At 36.4% G+C, this 25,579-nt stretch overlaps 1 protein-coding gene across 5 annotated transcripts in view; it reads right to left on the bottom strand.

The window, feature by feature from the left end:
* Nucleotides 1–1,589: 1,589 nt before the first annotated feature.
* The window catches only part of LOC126183286 (beta-1,3-galactosyltransferase 5-like), a 325,368-nt gene continuing 301,378 nt past the window's right edge, over nucleotides 1,590–25,579 (bottom strand). For 3 of the 5 annotated variants that reach the window (XM_049925118.1, XM_049925119.1, XM_049925117.1), the window contains 2 exons: nucleotides 25,446–25,566; nucleotides 1,590–5,916 (listed from right to left, as the gene is read on the bottom strand). In XM_049925118.1, coding sequence (XP_049781075.1) covers nucleotides 4,811–5,916; nucleotides 25,446–25,563 — 1,224 coding nt within the window. In that variant the 5' untranslated portion in view covers nucleotides 25,564–25,566 and the 3' untranslated portion in view covers nucleotides 1,590–4,810. The remainder of the gene's footprint in view (nucleotides 5,917–25,445; nucleotides 25,567–25,579) is intronic. The other 2 variants (XM_049925120.1, XM_049925121.1) reach the window with 1 other exon arrangement.

Genomic DNA, 25,579 nt, shown 5'->3' with positions numbered 1-25,579 from the left:
AACAATTCTTTCAACAGGACTTTTCACTATCATACTTGTCTAATAGAGCTATGGCAATGTATTTAATGATCTTGACATCAATCGCGTTATAACTAAAATCCTGTTTTCCAATAAACAAATGTGCAATATGATGATACAATGTGTACCGCTTTGTTTTCATCAAGTGCCCAGCTGTTCCCCTCTACTAACAAACAATAGAAAATTTCAGTCTAAGATATTTCAACAGCAAAGTAAAAATGGTATGAATTTGGCCTTATCATATATAGCATATTCAAACTTTTTTTCGCTACAGACCTGGCGATACCTAAATGAAACATAAAAATTTCCACATACATCACCTGCCTGGTATTACATGTTCATTCCCAATAAAGAAACTTTGCAGCTTTAAGTTCTTTAACAATTAGATAACTAAAATGCTTCAACAACTTCTCTGGTAACCTGTACAAAGAATACATTAAAAACTCAGGTGTGTCCACATGCCCAGATGAAGGAAGCTTGCTCAGCCAACACACAGACAGAAGGTGAAACACAAAAGTAAGTCTTGGTTGCCAGTCTCTAACAGCAATCTGACAAGATATAATCATACATATTTTGAATTATTAAGTAAAGAGCAATCACTATAGTTCCTATTCAAATTGAGGTAATTAACTTTCACTGCACATTCATGAACTCTATTGTATCTTCAGAACTTCAGATCACAACTCTAAAATACAGGCATGGAGTTCTTCATATTTTGATTCTATCATTGAAAGTGCATGTTAAAAGGCATTCTAAATGTTTTTAGTTTCTGTAAAATGTATTACGAAAGATGTAAGTATGATTAGAGATGAATGTATTACTTTGTAAAGAAACTCAACAACCAGCTATACGTCAGGACCGAAGGAACCAACAAACACAAGATGTTGATGTACACAAGTTACTGATCAGCCCTGTCTGACCTGTAATGTGAAACACACACACACACACATACAAACAAAATGTGAGACAAGCGAACTGTGAAACAAGATATATCTCTTCTTCAAAAAATACTGATTAAAAATATGTCAGCTGTTGCATCTGTTTACTGTGACAAAAACGTGCTTGTTTACATCAAATTGAAAAGCAAACATTCTGAAGTCAATTACACACTTTAAATTTTGGATACGCTCAGTATGCACAAACACTTCCACCACGTTGTCTTTAACACTTTCCTTTGTGTAAAGAAGATTACTAAAAACACCAAGTTTGTTTCTTAGACTACAATCAATAAAAATATCACTCAAAATAATTTTCAGTAAATTCAAACACCTCATTTACCTATCTGTTTCATGATCATTAAACAATAATGTTTATTATAAACATCATTTAATTCAATTTAGTAATGAGTAAACAATATGTCATATTGTTAAATTTTGCTTTACAAACATCATGTGTAGGTCTACTTCATTTAAGCAATGAAACCAATCGATTGTCGACTCAATTTTCATTAATACTGTGCACAGTTTTCAGTGTTCCTACAAAGCTGTAAGTTTCAACTTCTGCAAATGTTCTTTAGGACAGTTAGCTAGTAAGGACATGTATCACTGATTTGCCAGATTTTATACATTAAATTTGGAAAAATAACACAAAAAATATCATAATTCACTTTTCACAAGTGCATAGATCAACACCAAAGCATTTACAATGGCACCCAATAAATTCCAATAGTTCATGGGGTAAGTAACAAAATATAGATTGATCCCATGTTTACATGGAATGGTATGTATTCCACTCCATATTATTTATAAATCTTCTACTTATTATAGTTAGAAGTTCTAAGTAAGATCCTAAGATAATTAACAAACATTTACAAAAATATTTAAAATGTAGCTACCACATTTACACACCTGACTGCCTCATTTTGCCATGTTTTATAATAGAAAAATAGAATTAAATCACCACCCTGAAACATTTATCACCAACAACCACCACAATTCTGCACACTTCTGGAAAGTTGTCAGAAATAAGCATTCTTAGTAACAGTATAAAATATGTTATGATAATGCAACTTCTTTAAAATCTTTTTCACTGGGTACTTGTAGCAAGATCAGACCCTCTACATTTAAATAATCAAAATTTCATTGACATCGACTAAGACCAGATGTCCAGAAAAAGGGAAAATGAATATTGGCCTTGTTGAACACAGGGGAGATAATCATACAGCACCACACTTATGTGTAATGTGAAATGCATATACTTTTATAGTTCTATATCCAAAAAATACTTGTTTAACTTCCAGTTACAGTGAATTACACATTTTGCTCTAACATTAAACAACCTATTTCCCTTGGTTTTTCTAATACTTGATATTATACAGTCAGCAATTAACAGTTCACTGGGGGCTCCTTCTAAAAACATTTGTACCACTGTTTAGTGCAAAATCTCTCACCATGGTCTGTGCTCTCCCATTAATCTACCTATTGCTAACAACAAGTATCTTAAACATTAGGAATATTTTAATATTGCTTCTGAAAAGGGGAAACAAGAATATTTACCAGCAGATGCAGATCCTACTCACCAAAAAGACACTGACTTAAGTGCCTCTGAAATCATAAATGGCAATGAATTCTAAATTTTGAGAAAGAAACATTCCTTTAAGTTTATATATGAAATAAGAAAAATGGTTGAGGACATGTTTTCATGTGAATAAACTACACTGAAGCTTGCACTACAATCCAATGTCTTACCAGTTCTTCTTAAATTATAGTGCACTGTACACTTTACAAGCTTACTTCAAATCTAAAGCAAACCAAACAAAATGGTGGCAGCATTAATCCTAAGTCTGGAAACTAGAAATGTCACTGCACTAAATTGTTGAACAAATGGATACCATTTATTAAGTAAACATTCACGGAAAAAGCAATGAAACAAGTCAACAAGAATGTTGAGATGAGATGACAATTCAGGCACAAATGAAAAAGTATATCATCAAATAGTTTGGTTAATTATGTGTTTAATTTTTTCTGTAGATTTACCCTTTGCTGTAAATGTCTCACTGGTGAGGAAAGGAGTATGCAAGAAAGAATTCATTAAATTTTATTCTGTAAATGTATACAAATGGATAAACATTGAGGTAGGATACTTCAGTAGTGAATATAAAAGGATCATTTATGGACTGTGGCAAGGCCTTTTAGTGTGATGGACAGCTAACCTTGTTGTGTATTAGTAACTGTAAAAACCAAACATTAGAGCTGCAGAAGTAGTAAAGTTCGAAGACAGACTCCTGTTGTCATTGTGAAAAAGCTGTTTGAATCAATGATCCACACCATGAAGCACAAGAAACAACAGAGTTCTGTTGAAATACTGAAATTCCTTCAAAAGAACATGGAAAATTTGAAATGAAAATGAAGGAAAGAAATCTTTATGGAAGAATAGAGGAGACAACTCAAAGGGGAACAGGAAAGAAGAGAGAAACAAGAGAGGAAGAAGATAAAGTAAGGCTGTGCAGGGAGACTACACAAAGGCAAAACCAATTTCCAAATATTCTGCTACTTATACATCAAATTCACAGTAAAAAATTTAGTTTATTACTATTGCTTTTAAAGAAATTTTACAATTCTTCATTTTCAATTCTTAAGCTATGATTCCCCATATCTACTTTCCCTCAATGACCAAAATAATCCCAGTGCACAAACTATGTGGACAATTCAAAAAATTAAAAGTTTTTATCCAAATAATATGTCATTCGACTGGAACTACACAGGTACAGGAAATTGTAGCAAAGTTTTGAGCAGCAAGATTTTAAATGAACAGAGTATTTCCTAAATATAATCATAATATGCCTAAAACTTCTGTGCACAGTACTGATAAAACATCCTCTATATTCCACGGGCAACAGATTTCCTCTAGCACACATCATTTATAAAGATAGTATTACACACTCCAGCTGCAAGAAGTCATTCTGTCTGTTACAATCTTCACTCATTTTACAGTAGTGAGGGTATATGTGTGTGGGCAGCAGGTGGAAAGAGGGGGAGGGAGAGGAACAAGCAATAACCAGAATGCTAACAGCGACATTACAAAAGATATATAAAGCATAAATATTATAATTACAATTTTTTTCTTCTTTCTGAATATGGATGGAATAGCAAAGGAATTTGTTTTTAATCATCACCAGTATTGTAACAAACTGGTGACTGGCACTCAGTGTTTTAGTGCACACAACAGGCAAGATATTTGTTGTGCTACTTCCCAAATGGTTTTATATATTTACAACAGGAAAATGGTCTATAATACTGCTACAACTGAGATCGGTGGCAAAAAAAGTGCTTTAGTATAAAAACAATTTATGTATTCTTGCTGTAATACTGGAAATTGAAATACAAGACACAAAAGAAATATAGAGCACCTACAGGTATATAAAAATCCTGGTAAAAGTAGCTACCTGGCAATTAGTATATGACAGTATAAAGTCTTATTTGAGAAGCTGAGTGAATTTATAAAAATAATGGTACAGATTTAAATTAAATGGCATACATTAAAAAAAAATAAATGCTTGTAAACAAGACAAAAGGAGAAACCCAACTGTAAAATGCACAAATGAACACATATTACACAAAATAAATATTACATGATGTCATATTCAACAAAATTTATATAGTTGGGTTTCAAACATTCAGTCTTCATATCTATACACAACAGCGTACAGGTAACAACTATCTATTAAAGACATTGCAACCTGAACCAAAACTAATGAAATGGGGAAACATATACAATAAATAGCAATACATAATGAACAGCACTTTACAAAGAATTTGCCATTATATGACAAGTCACATTTACAACAAGTACACTACGTGCATTTTGACCTTCCATCTAAAAGTTTTTTCCACAGATCAAACTGTTCGTGAAACTTAACCATGTGTATGCTGATAACTTTTTGTACAGCACAAGGGTTGAATGTTATTCGTTTATTCATGAATTCATTTGCATGAGTTCTTTTCACTTTCCTATCCTGTGCCACTATTCCTGTCATAAACACATCTTCAAGTTTTAAATATGTTTTGTTAAGTGCTGTTGCATACAAGTCATGCACCACATCTCCCGTTAATAAATAAGCTGGGCCAGTAGTGAAATCAGGGAACACAGAAGGCCGATACTGGTTTGGAGAGACATAATATTTAGACTTCTTGTTCCGTATGGGTTTCCACCTTTTTGCTAGTCTTCCAAAAATTGTTCTCTTGTCTTTTGAATGCTTGCTAACAAAACTAAGTAGTCTTGGAATATTTATAAACATGTCATCATCAGTCTTCAGCACAAACTTTATTTTACTGCAATAGCTATCAACCCATTCCAACATAGAAAGAGTTTTTAAAGTTAAATTATTGTAGGTATCAAAAAATTGTGCCATTATGATATCTCCATACATATCTGATTCAGTGGCTAGAGTCTGATTAGTTTTGTTATCTTGCACAGATCCAATGAGAAATGACATGGCAACATCTTTACGTTGCTTGAAGCTTCCCCACGTTTGTCTAATGGCCATGCGTGCTTCAAAATGGGCTGGGGCTGATGTAATAATTATTAAAATTTGCAAATTTTGCCCATCATCTATACACAAATTTTCATTGGTAATGAAATAACCTGCATCAAATATGGTACTTGTCACAACAGCTTTGTCAGCAGGATCACTATTATTTGGTTTTGTTGCTGCTTTAACATTTGGTGCACTCTTCTCAGCTGCAGCTGTATTTGCAACTGGCTTTGGCTGTTTAGCAGCTTCACGAAGTGTTGTATTGTGTGTTGAGTTTTCACCCATAGGTACAGAAACTACTCGTGAAGCAGCAGTAGAAATAGCATTTTTTGATACTTTAAGAGCAGCAATATTGTTTTTCGATGCATCTACCTCTACAATAACAGAGCCATCTGGTGCTGTGATATTAGCTGCCTTTCTGTTTCCTGTAACACACATTTGTGATATTAATTGCAATTAATGAAGCATATATAAGAAAAAATACAAATAATACTTTCAAAGAACATTAGCACTAACATCAAAATCTACTTATTAAATGCCATCAGCTTTTTAACTATATATTTTTATGTACATAATCCAGCTCCACCTATTACAAAACTTGCATATCTCAAAGAGCACTACAAAATGGTTATTAATTTAAAGATAGGTAAAAAAGGCAATTTTATGGAAACATATCAGTGCACACTGCCCTCCCCCCCCCCCCCCCCCCACACACACACACACACACACACAGGGGAGCGACGTAGACAGAGACAGGCGCACACAGAGAGAGAGAGAGAGAGAGAGAGAGAGAGAGAGAGAGAGAGAGAGAAGGTGGGGCTATGAACATGCTAACTACAAATATGCAACTGCTATGATTAAATTCACCACTACCATCTTAATAAATTAGCAAAATTAAAAGAAATGTCACATGAAATCATCAACATACAACCTGCAATCTTGAGTTTATAAATAATGGGTGCAGAAACAGTTAGCATGCATGCATTCATTCATTCATTCAGCTTTATAAGCACCCACCTTCAGCATCGCTTAGTTGCTGCCAATTCGTATTAGATATTGCACGAAGCAAATTAAAGTCCGTAAAGTCTGCAAAAATGTTTGCTGACAGATGTGCAATTATCAAATTCCTCTGCAGCTCTCACAGAAATATATTCTAATTTGTAGTAAGATTCTGCATAAATTCAGAAATTTTGCATAGAATTTTACCTGTATTTTCGTGAAATGTACGTAATAAGTTATTTATATCTAAGTATTGCTTTAAATTTACGATAATGATTTTACTCTGCAAAAAAATACGAAGCAGTTGAAAGCCACTGTCTTACACCCCTCACGCTTACCAAGGCAAATCATTTGTTACAAGCTACTTCTGAAATAAATCACTTAACAATTCCTTACCTTTATGTAAAAAACATTTCAACCAATTGCTTCTCCCACAGTGCAGCAAAAATTATCAACAGAAATGTTTAGTGACTAACTATGAAAATTAGGGAAAATTGAGCTGCTTTGAACATCAATGCATTTAAAGCAGGAATAATGTGTCACAGAAAAGAGTGCTAGAAATTTAACTTCCTTTTTAAAGAAACAAAAACGACACTTATATGTGGCTTACTGCAGACTGATTACATTTTGATAAACGAAGTTTTATCTCACTCATCTATAGCATTTCCTGACAAAATGAGAAGAAAAAGATGAAGCTTATGTATATGCAAAGATTAAAAAAATATTAGCAAGGATAAGAAGTAGTTTCAGAAAATATGTTAAACATGAAAACAGACCAATGGAAGCGGAAAAAAATAATGCTTGGCAGTCTGTAGTTCAACTACAATTGCTAAAACCACAAAACATCTTTGCACTCTTTATATATTCCATAATACCCTGACGAATTTCAGAAGTCCGATAGTGGTTGAATCATTAAAAGAACACCAACAAACACAGCAGACTTAGGAAAATTTATTTCTTGTTCTAACTGACAAAGTTCTAACAGAAAACTGTTTAGAAAGTAGCAAGGATATACAAATGATCACTTCCCTTGCACCCATTGAGTAAACAAAGGAGCAAGACGGACCACAGATCATGCTATTCCAGCCATCACATTCCAAAGTGAACCAGTGGGTGCTCCCTTCCCTGCTGATCACTGTTGCTCACAGTGAATAATCAAATGTGAAATCATATTGGTGCACTGTGAGCTATAGACTGCAGCTAGTGCGGCTCACGTAATCGCTGATGATATACATGGAGGGTAACACAACATCAATGGTGTATGTAAAGAAGATATTAAACATTTTTTTCCAAAATAAGAAACATTTATAGGACTGCTGAAAATTGACATTTTCTTTTCAAAAACAAGAGCAGATTTATATAGGATGTCAAAGCCTTCAGTGTTGTTGTTTCAAGAATTTAGCTTCCTTTGCTTTTTATCTTTTCAAGGCTGTTCAGTTCAAACATGTAGCTGACTTGCATCTCATTTCTGTGTAGTTTGGGTCATGTTTCTCACTATAATAAATGATACTACCATTGAAACTTAGGAGGGCTGTAATAAATGTCTTTAAGTAAAATTGAAATCTGCAAATCTATCATCTCTAATTGAGCTGGCAACGTTAATTTATCAGCTGGTAATGAAACCTGAATGCTCGATAGTTTCCAATAATGGTCGCATGTGCTAGGAATTCTACGTTTGATATCTAGTTAGTATCATTTACACACTGCAGTTCCTCCTCTTTCAATGAGATAATGAGATTTCTCTTGAATGGCAAAGAAAAAAACTTCCCGGATTAAATTAGATCACACACAAATATTAAAAGTGAAGCTACCAGATACAGCTGCGATTTTGTTGGGCAAGAGGGGTTACCAACATCTGGGATTTCTTTTCCAGCAGGATCCAAAAATCCACTGTCCTGTCCAGGATCTAATATGATACAGTACACTTTGGAAAGAACTCAACCATTGCCAACTCAGTTTGAAATAACCTTCTGCAACTGCTGCCACAAGGGAGGCCACTAAAAAAAAATTGAAAACTTGATAGTTTTTTCCCTGTCACCAGCAGAATCTGGCTGACAAGGAGAGGAAAGGCGGTGACATAAGGTTTCTAATCACTAGACTTTGCACCAGTGTTGTTTGGTCACCTCACTATGTAATCACAAAATCAGAAGAAACTAGTAGTTGTTGTCTTCAGTCCTGAGACTGGTTTGATGCAGCTCTCCATGCTACTCTATCCTGTGCAAGCTGCTTCATCTCCCCGTACTTACTGCAACCTACATCCTTCTGAATCTGCTTAGTGTATTCATCTCTTGGTCTCCCTCTACAATTTTTACCCTCCACGCTGCCCTCCAATGCTAAATTTGTGATCCCTTGATGCCTCAGAACATGTCCTACCAACTGGTCCATTCTTCTGGTCAAGTTGTGCCACAAACTCCTCTTCTCTCCAATTCTATTCAATACCTCCTCAGTAGTTATGTGATGTACCCATCTAATCTTCAGCATTCTTCTGTAGCACCACATTTCAAAAGATTCTATTCTCTTCTTGTCCAAACTATTTATCGTCCATGTTTCACTTCCATACATGGCTACACTCCATACAAATACTTTCAGAAACGACTTCCTGACACTTAAATCTATACTCGATGTTAACATATTCCTCTTCTTGAGAAACGCTTTCCTTGCCATTGCCAGTCTACATTTTATATCCTCTCTACTTCGACCATCATCGGTTATTTTACTCCCTAAATAGCAAAACTCCTTTACTACTTTAAGTTTCTCATTTCCTAATCTAATTCCCTCAGCATCACCCAACTTAATTTGACTACATTCCATTATCCTCATTTTACTTTTGTTGATGTTCATCTTATATCCTCCTTTCAAGACACTGTCCATTCCGTTCAACTGCTCTTCCAAGTCCTTTGCTGTCTCTGACAGAATTACAATGTCATCGGCGAACCTCAAAGTTTTTACTTCTTCTCCATGAATTTTAATACCTACTCCAAATTTTTCTTTTGTTTCCTTTACTGCTTGCTCAATATACAGATTGAATAACATCGGGGAGAGGCTACAACCCTGTCTTACTCCTTTCCCAACCACTGCTTCCATTTCATGCCCCTCGACTCTTATAATTGCCATCTGGTTTCTGTACAAACTGTAAATAGCCTTTCGCTCCCTGTATTTTACCCCTGCCACCTTCAGAATTTGAAAGAGAGTATTCCAGTTAACATTGTCAAAAGCTTTCTCTAAGTCTACAAATGCTAGAAACGTAGGTTTGCCTTTTCTTAATCTTTCTTCTAAGATAAGTCGTAAGGTCAGTATTACCTCACGTGTTCCAACATTTCTACGGAATCCAAACTGATCTTCCCCGAGGTCGGCTTCTACCAGTTTTTCCATTCGTCTGTAAAGAATTCGCGTTAGTATTTTGCAGCTGTGACTTATTAAACTGATAGTTCGGTAATTTTCACATCTGTCAACACCTGCTTTCTTTGGGATTGGAATTATTATATTTTTCTTGAAGTCTGAGGGTATTTCACCTGTCTCATACATCGTGCTCACCAGATGGTAGAGTTTTGTCATGACTGGCTCTCCCGAGGCCATCAGTAGTTCAAATGGAATGTTGTCTACTCCCGGGGCCTTGTTTCGACTCAGGTCTTTCAGTGCTCTGTCAAACTCTTCACGCAGTATCTTATCTCCCATTTCGTCTTCATCTACATCCTCTTCCATTTCCATAATATTGTCTTCAAGTACATCGCCCTTGTATAAACCCTCTATATACTCCTTCCACCTTTCTGCCTTCCCTTCTTTGCTTAGAACTGGGTTGCCATCTGAGCTCTTGATATTCATACAAGTGGTTCTTCATACAAGGGTAGTGACAAGTTGTAATCCACTCATGTGGCTCAAGGTAGAGGGTGAATGTGGGAACTGGCTGTCTGCATTCAGCACTTTACCCTAAAAGTGGACAAGTGGCCTACTCCTTAAAATAGAGTCTCAGCAGGCACAATGGTGGAGGGGTTAGATAGTTATCAGGCGTATTATGAAACACCTTACAGAAATAGCATCTGGGTCTGGGAATAACTCCTGTGTGTGCACTGATGTCTGCCAGGGTCTCATCCAAGATGTGCAAGAGGCACTGACTGCAGTTATCGTGGGTGCCAGGTACATTCATCTTCAAGTTAAGGCTCACATAGTCTCCAAGGGCACCTGTCACCTGCGTTTTGAGGCCATCCTAAGTTCATATGAGCAGCTGTGAAGAAGTGAAGACTGCTCATTGGGTGCAAGCACAATTAACAATCTGCAGTATCACACCATAGTTCATTGGGTTCCTTTGGTTTGGAGCTGAGTGGAGAGCATCAGCCTGAGGCTCCGTCAATCCTGTGATAATATTTGCTGCAGATACATCAGTAGATTAAGATAGGCTGAAGAAGAAGCAGAGCTGGTAGTAGTTAGGGGTGAGGAAACAACTGCTCAGGTCACAGAGGACATATGGAGTGCACATTGTTTCTCTAGGTCAGGCAACTCTTTGTGGTCCTTTGATTAATGCTCACAAGTCAGCACACAGAGAGTGATATCTGGTCATGCACAAAGTAAAGACACTTTGAATGCCAATATTTTAACATTAAATTGCCCAAACATTTGTAACGAAGTCCCTGAAGTCACTGCTCTTTTGGAAAGCTGTTGTCCTCAGATGATACTCTGAACTGAGAGCTGGAAGAAACCATAAGTACTATGCTTTGAAATATTTAACAAAGCATGGAATTTATATATAAAAAAAGGACAAGTTAAACATCACAGAAGTGGGAGTGTTTACTGCAAACAACAAGAATATTATGTCTACCAAGGTTGAAACTAAGTCTGACTAAAGATAACTGCCCACAAGTAACTGGCCTTGGTGAACTAAGTCATCTATGTCTAGCACATTAGCATATGGAATCATCGCCAAGATGGTTACTAACGTTAATAAATTCATCAAGAAGGTTAGGCATGATTTTAAACTGGAGAGAGTAGATAAGCAGTTGTTAGCATCCTACTTTGACAATGAATGAACATCATTTAGCCCCAATGTGATGGACTTACAAAAATTACAGGCAAAATTTAAAGTGATTGTGAAACACACTCTGGAGGTGTATGTGCTGAGTAAGTGTATTAAGGATGGGAAAAATACACCATTGTTTAAAAACAACATTTGGAAAATGTTGAGAAAAGGGAGAGTGTTGCACTCTCAGTACCAAAACGAACACAGAACTGTCGACAAGCAAAAGTTAGTAGAAATTCATGCATCTAGAAGAAGACTGATGTGCAAAGCATAAAACAACTTCACCATCACACGTTAGTAATAGACCTTGCCAAGAATCTTAGCAAATTCTATTCTTACAAAAAAATCATTAAGTGGGTCAAACGCTTATAATCAGTCTGTCACAGACCAGTCTGGTGTGGTGTGGCAATAGAACACAGCAAATGGTAAGTTGAAGTTATAAATTTCATATTTAAAAAATGATTCATACAAGAGAATTATGCAGACATACCATCATTCTACTGCTGCTCAAACTTACATATAGAAGACATACAAATAGGAATCCCTGGCATTGGGAAGCAAATGAAACAGTTGAAAACAATTAAATCATGAGGTATGGCGGAATCTTAATTTGGTTTTACATATATTACTCTATGACTTTGGCCTCTTTCTTTGCTTCCATTTATTGTGAATCTCTCTCCCAACATGAAGTCCCAAATGACTGGAAAAAAGTGCATGTGACTCATATATATATATATAAGAAGGATATAAGAAAGGACATGTAAAAATTACAGACCAATAACCTAAATGTCAGTTTGCTACAGAATTCTTGAGCATATTCTATGTTCCAATACAATAAACTTTCTTCAAGAGAGAGAAAAGCTTCTATTCAAAAATCAACACAGATATAGAAAACATTGATTGTGTGAAACTCTGTATGCTTTTTTCTCAAATGATAACCTCCGCACCACAGATAAAGAGGAACAGTCAGATTCCATATTCCTAGATTTCCAGAAAGCATTTCAAACAGTGTCACACTGCAGACTTAAAGGTCCAAGCACATGGAGTAGGTTCTCAGATAAAAGTGTGACTGGACTGCTCTTGTTATCTGTATGCAAAAATGATGTGATGTACAGGATAAGCAGCACTCTGTAATTGCTGATGCTGCTGTAGCGTATGGGAAAGTGTTGTCCTCGACTGACAATTTGAGAAAACAGGATGACTGATAGAAAATGTAATGAATGGCAGCTTGTTCCAAGTGTGAGAAAAAATGTAACTTAATTCAGAAAGTCATGATTTAGTGGGAGAATTATCGATAAATGTAGCTCAACTATAAAAGGTGACCATATCAGAATTGTTGTGCAACTCATTCTTGAGTACAGCTTGAGTGTTTGGGATCACCAACAGGTCAAATTAAAAGAAGGCATTGAAACATTTCAGAGGTGTGCTGCTATATTTGCTAGCAGCAGGTTTGATCAACAGTTGGAAATGCTCTGCAAACTCAAATGGGGCTATCTGTAGAGAAGGCAATGGTTTTTTTTTTTTTTCGAAGAATTCTGTAGAGAAAGTTTAGAGAACCGACATTTCTGACAAATTGCAGAACGATTCTGCTGCCATCAATGCACATCACACAAAAGGACCATGAAGACAAGCTACGAGAAATAAGGACTTTTATGGAAGCATGTAGAAAGTTGATTTCCCCTCACCTAACTGATGAGCAGAAAAGGAAATGGAATGACTAGCAATGTTACAAGGTACCCTCTGCCATGCACTTTAGGGTGACTTCTTGTTTGTTTATCCTGAAAATGTCAAGCAAAAACATTTGTTTCGTGACCAAAAAACGTACTGAGGGGAACATTTCTCAACATTTCTACTGAATCTATTTTCTTCTAATGATATGTCAAGGGAAGAGAAAAATTTCGGATCATACCCTCATGCACTGAAATGGTCTGTTCTATCAGGTGAAATTGCTGGGGGGTCTTGTGGCTACCCATTCTAACCAGAGGCTCTCCTGCTAGCCTGTCGCAGCATTGGCTACAGCTGCCTGGGATGGTAACTGTTGCCCACAGCCCCCATGCCCCTAAAAAACTCCTTCGCATGGAAGGGGAATTTTCATGCTCTGGCACCAATGGTGTGTTGCATCATCAATAAATTCCAATATACAGGTACCCGACGACCCCCATATGATGTATACACTACTCATACAAGGGTTACATAAAGTAGGATTGCAGACTGGGTGAATCACGCACATGTTGGGCGAAATTCCATGTAATAGAATAAAATTTTGAAATAATTGAGATCAAATCAAGAACTGGTGACCATGTGTGAGGAATAGAAATTCTGTTGGAGGCAAAGTAAGTATCCATTATCAGTGTAGTATAGCAAAGCCAAGTTGTCAACAATGAAATTGTCCTACAGACCAAATCACAGAAGTTAGAACTGCACCACAAGAAATGAATGAGTCTGCAATGGCTTGGTTCTCCATGTTTGTATTCACAAGAGAGTTTTTATCCCCTGGCGAAGACTTACGTGGAATGCCTACAACAATAAACTGTTATGTCAAATCACTTTGCTTTTAGCTAATGGAGCAATGTATACCTTACGTGAGATGTCATATCCTTGATCAAGTACAATTACGACCAATCCTGCACACTGGGTAACCCAACGTAACAAGTTCAGCAGTGTCAAAAGGCATTTTAAAAATCACACCTAATGAAACAACAAAAAATTTTGAAATTTTGGAAGGTACCAGAGAATGGAAGAAAGGGGGAGGGGGAGGGAAGAGTCACACTTTATTCCACTAAGAAAGGAAGAAAGTGCTTTCCAGACAAATGTAATCCCCTACTGACCACTGTATCTTATGGAACATAATATCAAAGTTGCTTTTGGAATAATGTGTTGCTTCACCTGGGAATGAGAAGAATATGTTTTCTGCTGAAGCAGCTTTCATTCCAGTTACTGCTTGATCTTTGGATCTATCTGAGGTGGGCTACTAGGATGGGTCTTGGCAACCACTACACTGGGCAATGTTAACAATGATATGACACCACAAAAGGGAACAACAACAGATAATACCCTTACTTGCTGCAGTATCAGGTGCGAAATTTTTTTCCTCATGATAACATTATGAGTAAATTATCTGACAAAATAAGAGAAAATTCATTTGAGACAAAATGGCATTGTGGTTCCACTGAAAGAGTATTATTCCTTGGCACATAAAGTACTACTATTAGTTTTAATGGTGTACTGAATGGAAATCAATGATGAATGAAACAGGAGAAAAGCAGTATTTATCATTGAATATCTCTGCCAGCCAGTGAACTAATCTACCACAATCTGCTTTTGCTTCTGTGGATGCTCCATCCCCTTATCATAAACAAGGTTTTCAAATGTGTATGCTGAAATCACTGTGTGTGTTTTTCTTCAATTACTCCATGTTCTGATGGAATATGGGATCTTTTCCTCCCCTCTGAGGGACTAGCTGGTTCTGTTGGAATAATCTCAGTTTTAAGTAAAGATTCACTCAAATGTGGGATCATATTTATTCTGCAATCCAATTTGGCTGCTGCTCCCCTAGGGGGAAAGTATTAATTACGTTAATGTTTACACATGGTTAATATGTGTGCACATTTTTTCTGGGATATACTTTCTGAGATACTGTCATAAGATTTATAAATATTCAATATTTTAAATCTTTCAATATCTCACTCATTCTCATGTACGATTGCTTATTTGCCACCTGCTTCCCAACCTTGCCCCATTGTGAGACTTGAATATATTTGTTAGATGTTAGCAAAACAATCTAAATTCCTGTAATCAAAGAAAAAAAATCCTTAAAATGGTCATCTTATGTTTTCCACAGAATTATTTGGCAGTATATCTGGTACTTTACAGAAAGAATGGACAGAAATAAACTGGCTTTCAAATCTGACTAACTTCTCTTTTATCCTATTGCTGTTAAACCTTGAAGCCTCTGGAATCCTGTTGCCCTGAAGTGCACATTTCCATGCAAGCTACAAAACCTTTACTTGAATTATACTGCCTTTGCTTAGATTTCTTTACACATGCACCAAATGGGTGCCTGCATGGACATTACTACAGCAACTAGAAGTTTTCTTTTGCAGTTCCCTGACAATTCTAGTGAGTCTGAAAACTCTTAGAATACTTATTATTGCAAAAAAGGTGAAACTGCCATCAACCTGAAGGTTGAAAAAAAAAAAACAGCACTTTACTAGGCAGGTCCAATTGGAGGTGGTATGCAGTTGCCCTTCCTCCAAACTTTGAACTGACTTACCCAGATAGTAATAGGTGGACCTACAGTTTAATGTTGGCTCTAAAATGCAGTGCAACCTGGCATTTTCCCATTGCCAGAGGAGAAAGCAGTGATAAATTCCAGTGTCAGAGCTTTAGATCTGTAGTCTGGCACTTTACCACTTAGTCACGTTTCTGCAGAATTAAGACAATTTTGCTAACTTTATAACACAAATATTTTTGCAAACATCAGGTATGTGTTAATATTTTACTAGTTTCATAATTTCATCAGACTGATTAATTTTCAGTTTCCTGTGAATGTGTGGTGGAAATTATTTGTAGTATGTTTTGGCCACAGGAGTTCTTGCTGTAAAGTTTATGTTTGGTCATGTGAAAAGCAATGAATATGGACTCATTCTGGCAGAGCATCTGCAAAATAAAACTAAAAATACTAACAATGAAGCAATCAGAGGGTATTCACAACACAGTTCTAAGTACATTTTGGGCAGTGGGATATTGTATCAGTAGCTTCATTTTTTAACATTCACACACTCTCACTAGACAGTTCAGTGAACTGAGCACCTACTATAAAATTGCTTAATACAGGCCCTCGCCATCAATACTTCTAAACAAAACTGACCTATCTGACTGGAAGATCTGTATTTTGGAACCAATGAGAATGAAATCATTTATCAGGGCAGACACTGTAGGACTATAATGAAACCAGTTAAGACTTATCTAATGTCCAAATTATACACTGACATGCAGTTTTACAAACTGTGCAATTGTGAAACTTTGTGGCACTTCAATAGAATGGGACAGCAAAATACAGGAGAGAAATAAGAAATCAAATTCTTTGTCAACCATCAGCTTGATGCAACATAAACTTTCACGAGAACGAAGCATGCTTATGGTGCAACTGGTTAGCTGTTATACTGTGTTTCTCCTCAATCTACATCTGTTTCTGTACTCCACAAGCCATGCTAGGATGTGAGCATATAAACAACAGCACACCAGTCTCATTTCCATTGGATATGCGAGAGGTACACAGGAGGAACAACTGATGGTATATTTGGAAAAGTCTGGAATTATTTAATTTTACCCTACATCATCTAGCCATACAACAATCTATAATGCACTAGCTTAACATATGGAAGTGAGCCACACCAGGTTAAGGACTATTAGTCTGGCACATCAGCAAGACTCAATATGAAGTTTGGGTAGTTTGTCTATGCAAATGCCAATATCATTCCCATCGCCTTCTCGGAAACACAATGTGCAAACAGTTAGTGCACAGAGAACCAAATTTACATGATTTAGTGTGATAGCATACTTGACTTTCTCCAATATCCTGGTATAAATGACGGCCTACTCAAATGGTATCTGGCGAAATAAATAAAATAATTTCCACATGCAGGATGGGACATCAAAAAAAGAAGTCATTACTTGAGAGGTAAGTCAGAAACTAATATGGTTCTTGAAATGATTTAGAATTTCTGTTTTTGTAATCTTAATAGCAGGCACCTCTGAGACACATATTTCTAGTAGCATTTTATGCTGGAGTGTGTCAATCAATCCTGTGATGTTGCTGGACTAACTACACGAGCCTATAACAAATTGTGCTGTCTCCTTCTCACCTCACCCACTCTAATTTAACTATATAATGGCCCGTGACAGACAATACTCATGAATTGGTTGTACTGTGATTTTGCAATTGACCGCAGCATCTGTCTTTTTTAAAACTAGATTTATGTGGTCTTTTCATTTTAAATAACTTCAGATGGATACATGTATTTACAAGGTGTGAATGATTACTGTAATTCCTTGACTATAGTGTAATTAATACATATGAGTACTCAGTTATTTATGTTTATTGCATGTCACTTCCTATGTTGATGGTCAGTTGCCATTCTTGCCTAAAGTGTTGGCAATCTGTAGGCCTTGCCATAGTTTATAGGACTGTGAAGTCCATATAATCTGGAACAATCTGTGAAATAAGCCAGTGTTCTTTGTATTAGTCAAAATCAAGAAACACCAAATGAACATGCTTTGAGATTGGACATGAACAACTTTTCTTGCAATGACATTCTTGTCTAAGACATACTTCTTCCTCCTGTGCATCAATACTAGGAAAAACCTCAAGCTTTTGATGATCATCGTCACAGTGTTCAGCAAGAACAACTGATTGCTGTGGTTACCTTTTATAGCACATAAACAACTTTTAATTGGTCAGAATATGCCATGCTGTCAGATTTTGTGTCAATGTCTGTGCTGATGTTGACAGCTGCCTTCCACACATGACTAAGATCATATCTACTACTATCTCTGAATTTGTTGTTGCACATTCCAATTACTGCTTCCCCTTTGATAACAAAACCCCAGTGTACAGAAGCATGGGGCAAGACTTTAGTTTCATCAAACATTATTCTATATTTATTCATGATGGTGTACTCAGTAACTAGTCATTTTTAAAGTTCCTGATTTTTAATGTGCAGTTGGTGTACTGCACCACAGTTGGAAACTGTATAGATGGACTGCTTGATGTCATTGCTTCCACATTCCTATGGAACCTTAGAAATCCCACTGATCCTCACATTCAGGCTGTCTAGCTAGGCACAACATCTCCCTACCTTCTTAGATGGTCAGAACATGGGTGTGATGGTATATCTTTCCAGGGCCCTACCTATTTTGCTAGATGTAGTGCTGCAGCAAGGAAGAATCACAACAGATAGTTCACATTTTAATTTTTTGAAGAGCGCAAACTTTGTATCTCAAGTGCCTTAGCTGCTCTTTTGGAGAACATACTTCAAATGTTTAATCACTGACAAAACCAAACAAATCAAAGCTAGCCCAAATGATGTGTTAGTCATTCTCGATGTGGTCTTTCAGTTTACCAAAGTTCTTGTGCAAGACACACAAAAAACTGTTGGCAGACCACTTTTCTTTTAAAACTATGAAGTTTCTTTGCCACATTTTGACAACCACCTACATCTTACATGTTGATAAAATTGGTATGACCAACTGAATGACGATGGGTTCCTCTATTGTCTCCAACAGGGGCCAAGTATTTTATTGAGCATTTTGAGGAACAGGCATTAAATTTAGCTCCATTTTACTGATGTTAATTTTACTGATATGTTGACAACACATTTATGGTTGGTCACAGGGCACTCAAGCTGTTGAACAGTTTCTCAATCACAAGAATGACATGCACCCAAACATCCAGTTTGTTATTGAGAGAGACAGAAGCTATGTTGCCTTTTTCAGATGTTTTGGTACAACAAAAATTGAATGGGTAGATTAGCCACTCTGTATACGGCAAGCCAACACACACTGATTTATATTTCGGCATGCAGAGTATTCCATCACATATGAATCCTGAGATTGCACATATGAAGTATGTGTTCTGAAAGAATAGCTACAGTATAAAAGAAAAATTACAAGATGGGCATTTCAGCAGACTTCTTTTCTCCATAGGAAAATCTTCAATTAAAGTACACACGAAGATGAAATGTATTCTGGTAAAAGCGAAGGAATACATGAAATGTACTTGCTGTTGTGAATACGGACAATCATTAGCAGTATAATGGAAAGAATATGAAAATTTGTGCCGGACCAGGACTTGAACCCATATCGTAGCTACAGGAATATTCCTGCTGCCTTTTTCTTCCATTACTTTGAAGTGAAAAGGAATAACAACATTTTCCTCACAGTGAATTGTAATGTTTTGCACACATTTACCCCTAGGGGAGCTTGTTGTTAAATACTGTTTGTAATATGTATGTAAATAATGAGTATGAAGTTGGTAGGTTCTCACTTGCAAAGAAAGAAAAGGCAGCAATAGTTTCCAGAATCGTAATGAATGTACCAACTGAAGATATGAGTTGTTGCTTTAATTTGTGTGCAAGAATGGAAACAACAGTTACAATGATACTCGGTATTTATGTTCTTTTTATAGTTTCAGAGGAGTGTTATGATAATACTGAATTTATTATTCTGGTTACAAAGCACATATAATAGTTAATATGTAACCAGATGACATTACACCACGTACAGGGTTCTCAAATGAACACAAATCAAAACAAAGTGAATAAACACATCAAACTGAATAAGATGAAAAAAGACGTGACATTCACTGGTGAGCAACCTATAAATACATTTCCATGTATTAATACTAATGAGGCGCACCCAATAGTTGTACATTTACAGACAGAATTCCTGAGATGAACATAAAATTGGTTAGCCATGGACATGTATCATCGCAGTGAACCTACCGTCTCCCCTAAACTACTGTTCAGTGTCATAGCCATGTGTTTTAGAATCTTAGAACATATTCTGAACTCAAAAATAATGATGTTCTGTAACAGAACGGTCTTCTCCATACCAACAACCATGATTCTGAAAGTATCACTCTTGTGAAACCTAACTCACACTTCTCCCACGACGTCCTGAAAGCAATGGATCACGGCAGTCAGGCAGGTGAACTATTCCTTGACTTCCAAAAAGCATTCGACTCAGTACAACCAGCACCTATGCTTATTATGGATATCAAGCAAATTCTGGAACTGGATTGAGGTCTTCTTGCTATGAAGGACACAGCATGTTACTTGGATGAGAAGTTGTCAACACATGTAGAAGTAACTTCTGGTAAACTCCAGAGAGTTTCTTGGTGACTTTGTTAATACTGTACATTAATGATCTTGCAAAAAATATTAATGATAGCCTTAGAATTTTCAGAAGTGACACAGTTATCTATAATGAAGTACTGTGATGAAATCTGCACAAATTTTCAGGGAGATATGGATAAGATTTCAAAGTGGTGCAAAGATTAGCAACTTGCTCTGTATATGCAGAAATGTAAAACTGTGCACTTCATAAAACAAAAGACTTCATATCCTGGGACTAAAATATCAGTACGTCACAACTGGAACCATACAGGTACTGGTTGTAACAATTTGTAAGGTTATGAAATGAAACAGTGACATGGGCTCCATCATAGGTGAAGCAAATGGAACACTTCAATACACTGGTATGGAAAAATACCATCAGCCTATGGAGGAGACTGCTTACAAAACACTCCTGCGACTCATCCTAGATTGTTGTTCAAGTGTGTGTGACCCATAGCAAATAGAACTAACAAGGGATATTTAACTTACACAAAAAAAAACAGCATGAATGGTCACAGGTTTGTTTGGCCCATGGAATAGCATCACGAAAATGCTAGTAAAACTAAACTGACACACACTTTAAGAGCTCTGTATTACCCTATGAAAGCCTACATACACTGTTTCAAGAACCAGCTTTCAGTAAGAAAGGTAGGAATACAAAACAACCCTCGATGTATCAACCGTGAAGGGACTGCAAGGAAACAATTGGATGACTTACAGCACAGCACGGCACTGAAGCACGCATGGTAAAATGGGAAGTAACCCTCTGATAAATTTCATAGTGGTTGCAAAGTCATTTCATCTGTACCATTTTCATTTTTTTTTGTGTGGAAGGGAGGAGCAGGAGGGGGTTATATCTTACTGACATTTACATCATATCGGAAATTTTGTGTCACTGGGCAAGAACATTATTAATCCATCTTTGATTCACCTTTTATGGAAGCAGTTGGTGTAAATGGAAATGTAGATGCTGTATTCCTAGATTCCCGAATTGCTTTAACACTGTGCTGTATTGTCAATCAACAATATATGTAGAGCAATTTTGCTTATGATGTTGTCAACAGGAAGGTAGTGTTGCTGGATGATCCAAAGGAGCTGGTGAATAATTTGGACAGTACTTTCACACTGTGTACTGAATGGGAGATAGACACACAGAATGTGGATAGACACAAAATGGAATGAACATGTGGAATCATTTAGCGGGGAACGTGAATGGAAGACAATTTTGTTGCGAGAACTCTGAGAAAGTGCAGCCCATCATTTCTGAAAATTGCAAAGACAACACCAGTGTGTTCTGTTCTAGACTGCTACCCCACCACTTGGAATCATTATATAATCTATACAGCAGACAAACAAAATATTCAGAGATGAACTGCATGCATTATAGCATGGCAGTGTGTTCCACACACAGATATAATGGGGATGCTCATGGAACTCAATACTAATCTTCGGAAGATGGGTAATTTTGTTCTCTTTGAACCTGATCTGGCACGTAAAGATGAAACAAGACTTGGCAACGATGTTACTGCCTGTTACATTGGGATCTCACTCCATATGCAAACAGAGTAGAACAAGGTTTTTGATATTAGTAAAAAGCACTTTTCATCGCACAGTGCACAGTGGCTTGTGGACTGCACATGTTCATATAGAAATAAGGCGAACCAATGAAAATGAGGCAAGAACTCTGGACACAATTTGAACTCTGACATTTCCTGTTAAAAGTGTTAATTTTTCAGTAACTGCAACCATCTTTTCTGTTTACTATTTTGGTATTTCCAAATATTATTTATAACACACACAACACACAGAAAAGCAACCAAATTTAAAACACTGGTAAGTATTTACAAAATCATTAATGATATAAAAATCTGTGTGACATAAAAAATGTTACCAGCTGAAAATTTTCATGTGAACAAATTACTAACATCTGCAGTAACTTGAACAATGAGTGTAGATATTTTCTCAATTATACAGTCCTTTCAGTATGCTTAGGAATAAATTAAAAGCATTTCACAGAACACAAGAGAATCTGGAAAGAAAGGTAGTATTCATTTTTAGCTCGGCAACACCAATTCATGCAGCAGTATTTCCAAATCACAAATTTATCACTGAAAGAATACAATGCTATATCATATTATATGCATATTTAATTAACTCTAAAAATAATGTTCACAGGATTTAGGAAAAAAAATCAGCTTTTTAGCTACAACGTATAGTGGAAAATGTTCTGCATAAAGTATAGTAGTTTCTCAAAGAAATGTATAAGATTATTTCACCTGATAATATTTCTGATGATTAAAACTCTTTTGAGGGGGATTTCCTCAACAAACTTAGTGAAGATATTTAGCCTTGTGAGAATCTGCCATAATTTTACTGCCCTTGGCCAATAATGCAAATAACATAATAAAAAGACAGATTCATACTTCATTTATGAGTAGTGAAATTCTTATAAGTCATTCCATGAGGAACATATCTTAAGATAAATACACAACACTTAATTGCATGATTATATTTGTAGGAAAAACAGACATAAGGAACACACAGGTCAAGATTTACCTGAAATAAAATTGTTATAACTTTCAAGAAATGACTGTAAAATAGGAGGTAGAGAAAGTGCAGTCATTAGTGCCATGTAAATGTAGGTATGTGATTTGTTTTACAATACTAGAATCAGGACCAATGATCAGAAAGGGCATGGGAGATAGGGGGGAGGGAGGACGAACAGAGGAAGGAAAAACAGAAAATTAGGAAGGAAGATGAACAGAGTTGCCACCACTGAGGGCATTAGGAAACAAAACACTGGGGTAGGGCAAGTGGAAAAAGGAAGTAATGAAGAATGCCCTCAAACGGAATCATACTAGAATGTGCCTGGGTGATTTAGGCAAAGAAGAGAGAAACTAAATGTAGTAGGGTTGGATGGAGGTTTGGAACTCACTAATTCTAAGCAACAGCTCCAGTTAAAAATACTCATCCATTGGGAGAGAAAGAATAACTATGAAAACAAACAACTTCTTGAAAGGGTGAGAAATATTTATTCGAGGCAATTAAAATTTCAGTTTATCAAACAATTTACAGCAGGATAAAAGAACACCTCTTAATCTAAGGCTTCAGTTCAGATCTAGCCTTGTCTTCTCTTGTAGTATAACCTGAGAATGGAGTGTATTGTGCATAATTAATTTATCTGACAGCAACATTACCATCATTCAGGAGCCTGGCATACAACAAAGTCTTATGACACTCATTTTTATAAGTTAGAGAATCTCCAAAATCCACAAAACATGAAGCATTATAACATACATACTGGGGACGTTTTGAGCAAGTAATATGGATACAAAGTGTTGTGGACACGCATATGTAGGTTATGGGTGACAGTTACAATGTGTGATGTCCATACAAAACTGGCATACACAGTGTCAGTATGGTGTGTAATGCGCTTACATGACAACATAAATCCTTAGTGTAGACCATACTGTACCAGCAAGGCTAGCAGCAACACTTCCACTTCATGGATCAGTGTCTTTATCTGATCAGCAATGGTCTGTGCTAGTGAGGTTTAAATACTTTTGCCTACAGTCCCCACTCATGTTCAATCGGATTCAAGTCCAAGGAAAAAACTGTCACTCTAGCTGACTGACCTTATGTTTCAGGCACTCAGTCACAATGTCAGCTTTTCATTGCCTGGTATCATTATCCTTTGGATAGAACCCAGGTCCATACACACTATAAGAAAGGCCCACATATTACTGCAAAGTGTCATACTCATAGCCTACAGTCATTAATGTAGCCCTTGTAAACACATACAGTGGCATACACGCAATTCTAACAGGCTGCCATTCCAGATTTGAATATTGATGTTACTATATGGTCCCCTTTTGATACTACAGGCAGAGTTTTAAAGTCAACATATAGTGGTAATTACTCTTAAAGTTGAACCGTGACTTATCCATAAACACTTCACTATGCCACTGTTCCTGAGTCAACTAATGGTCAGCTAAGAACCATATTTTATGAGTTATTTGGTGCCTTTGTGAGAAGAATGCATTGAGCATGCAAAGCATCTTCCTGAATCCAAAATATGCAAATGAGAACCCAAGATGAACCCTGCCTGGACAGGCAGTGTTGCCTCCCTTCAGGGATCTGTGACATTATGATGTGGGCAGTATTAAACTTTGAGTCCACCATGGACTGACTGTTACTAAGCTCAAAGCTGACACTGATCTGGCTGGATGTAATGTCATCCAAATGTGTTTGATGTGTCATTGGTTCAAATGGCTCTGAGCACTATGGGACTTAACTTCTGAGGTCATCAGTCCCAATGTGCCATTCTGTTACTCTTCTACTAGTACTGTGTGCCAAAGCTTAAAAAATAATCAGAACAACACCAGAGACCTTTACACACACATACTGTTGCAGGAACACTAAGTGGTGTCATATTAGTATGTACTGTACGCTGCATGTTTCTGTGTTTTTCCACAACGGTTAAACAGTGTCACCAGGAGGTAATGTTTTCACATGGATCTCTCAAAATCTTTAACTTGTGACATGAGTGTGGATACTGCTTCAATTATCACAGTCATTAACTGTGTGGCAATTAATGTAGTATTTAGCTTCTCTGCACTTTACTTTCTTTGAAAGTGAAGTACAAATGGTCTATCCCTTATTTTCCCTTTAACACACTACAACCTTTCATATTGATAAGAAATTTACAAAAGAACAACAGAAATATCTTGATAGGTTCAAACATAAAAAGTTCTACGGTCCAGAAACAGAACTGTGGCTAAATAGAATTCTGAAGTATACGTTAAGTGTGTATTACAAGAAAATGTGTTTAGTCTAATACCCATCCATTTCTTACTAAAAGCAACGATTGCAATTTGCAATACATTCCCAAGTTCAAATATCTCCCATTGAAGTGTGAATATGATTAGAAATTATGAATATTAACTCAAAAGTTATTAATGATAACATAGGTGAGAGGTAATAAATAGCTACTGTACTGAAGCACTGAAAATTTTAATGTAAGCATACAATTTAATAGAAGACTTACTTGGCCCATTTTCGACAAATAGGTATCCTGAATTCGAATAATAAGCTGAATACATTATTAGGACAATGCCTACTAAACCAAGGAGCAGTGAATGAGATTTTCTGACTCGAAAAGCCATGAGCTGCAAAAAAATT

The sequence above is a fragment of the Schistocerca cancellata genome, chromosome 4, assembly GCF_023864275.1.
Source record: "Schistocerca cancellata isolate TAMUIC-IGC-003103 chromosome 4, iqSchCanc2.1, whole genome shotgun sequence".
Classification (NCBI taxonomy): Eukaryota; Metazoa; Arthropoda; class Insecta; order Orthoptera; family Acrididae; genus Schistocerca; species Schistocerca cancellata.
The sequence above is the reverse complement of the archived record's forward strand: the minus strand, read 5'-3'. Positions and strand labels throughout refer to the sequence as shown.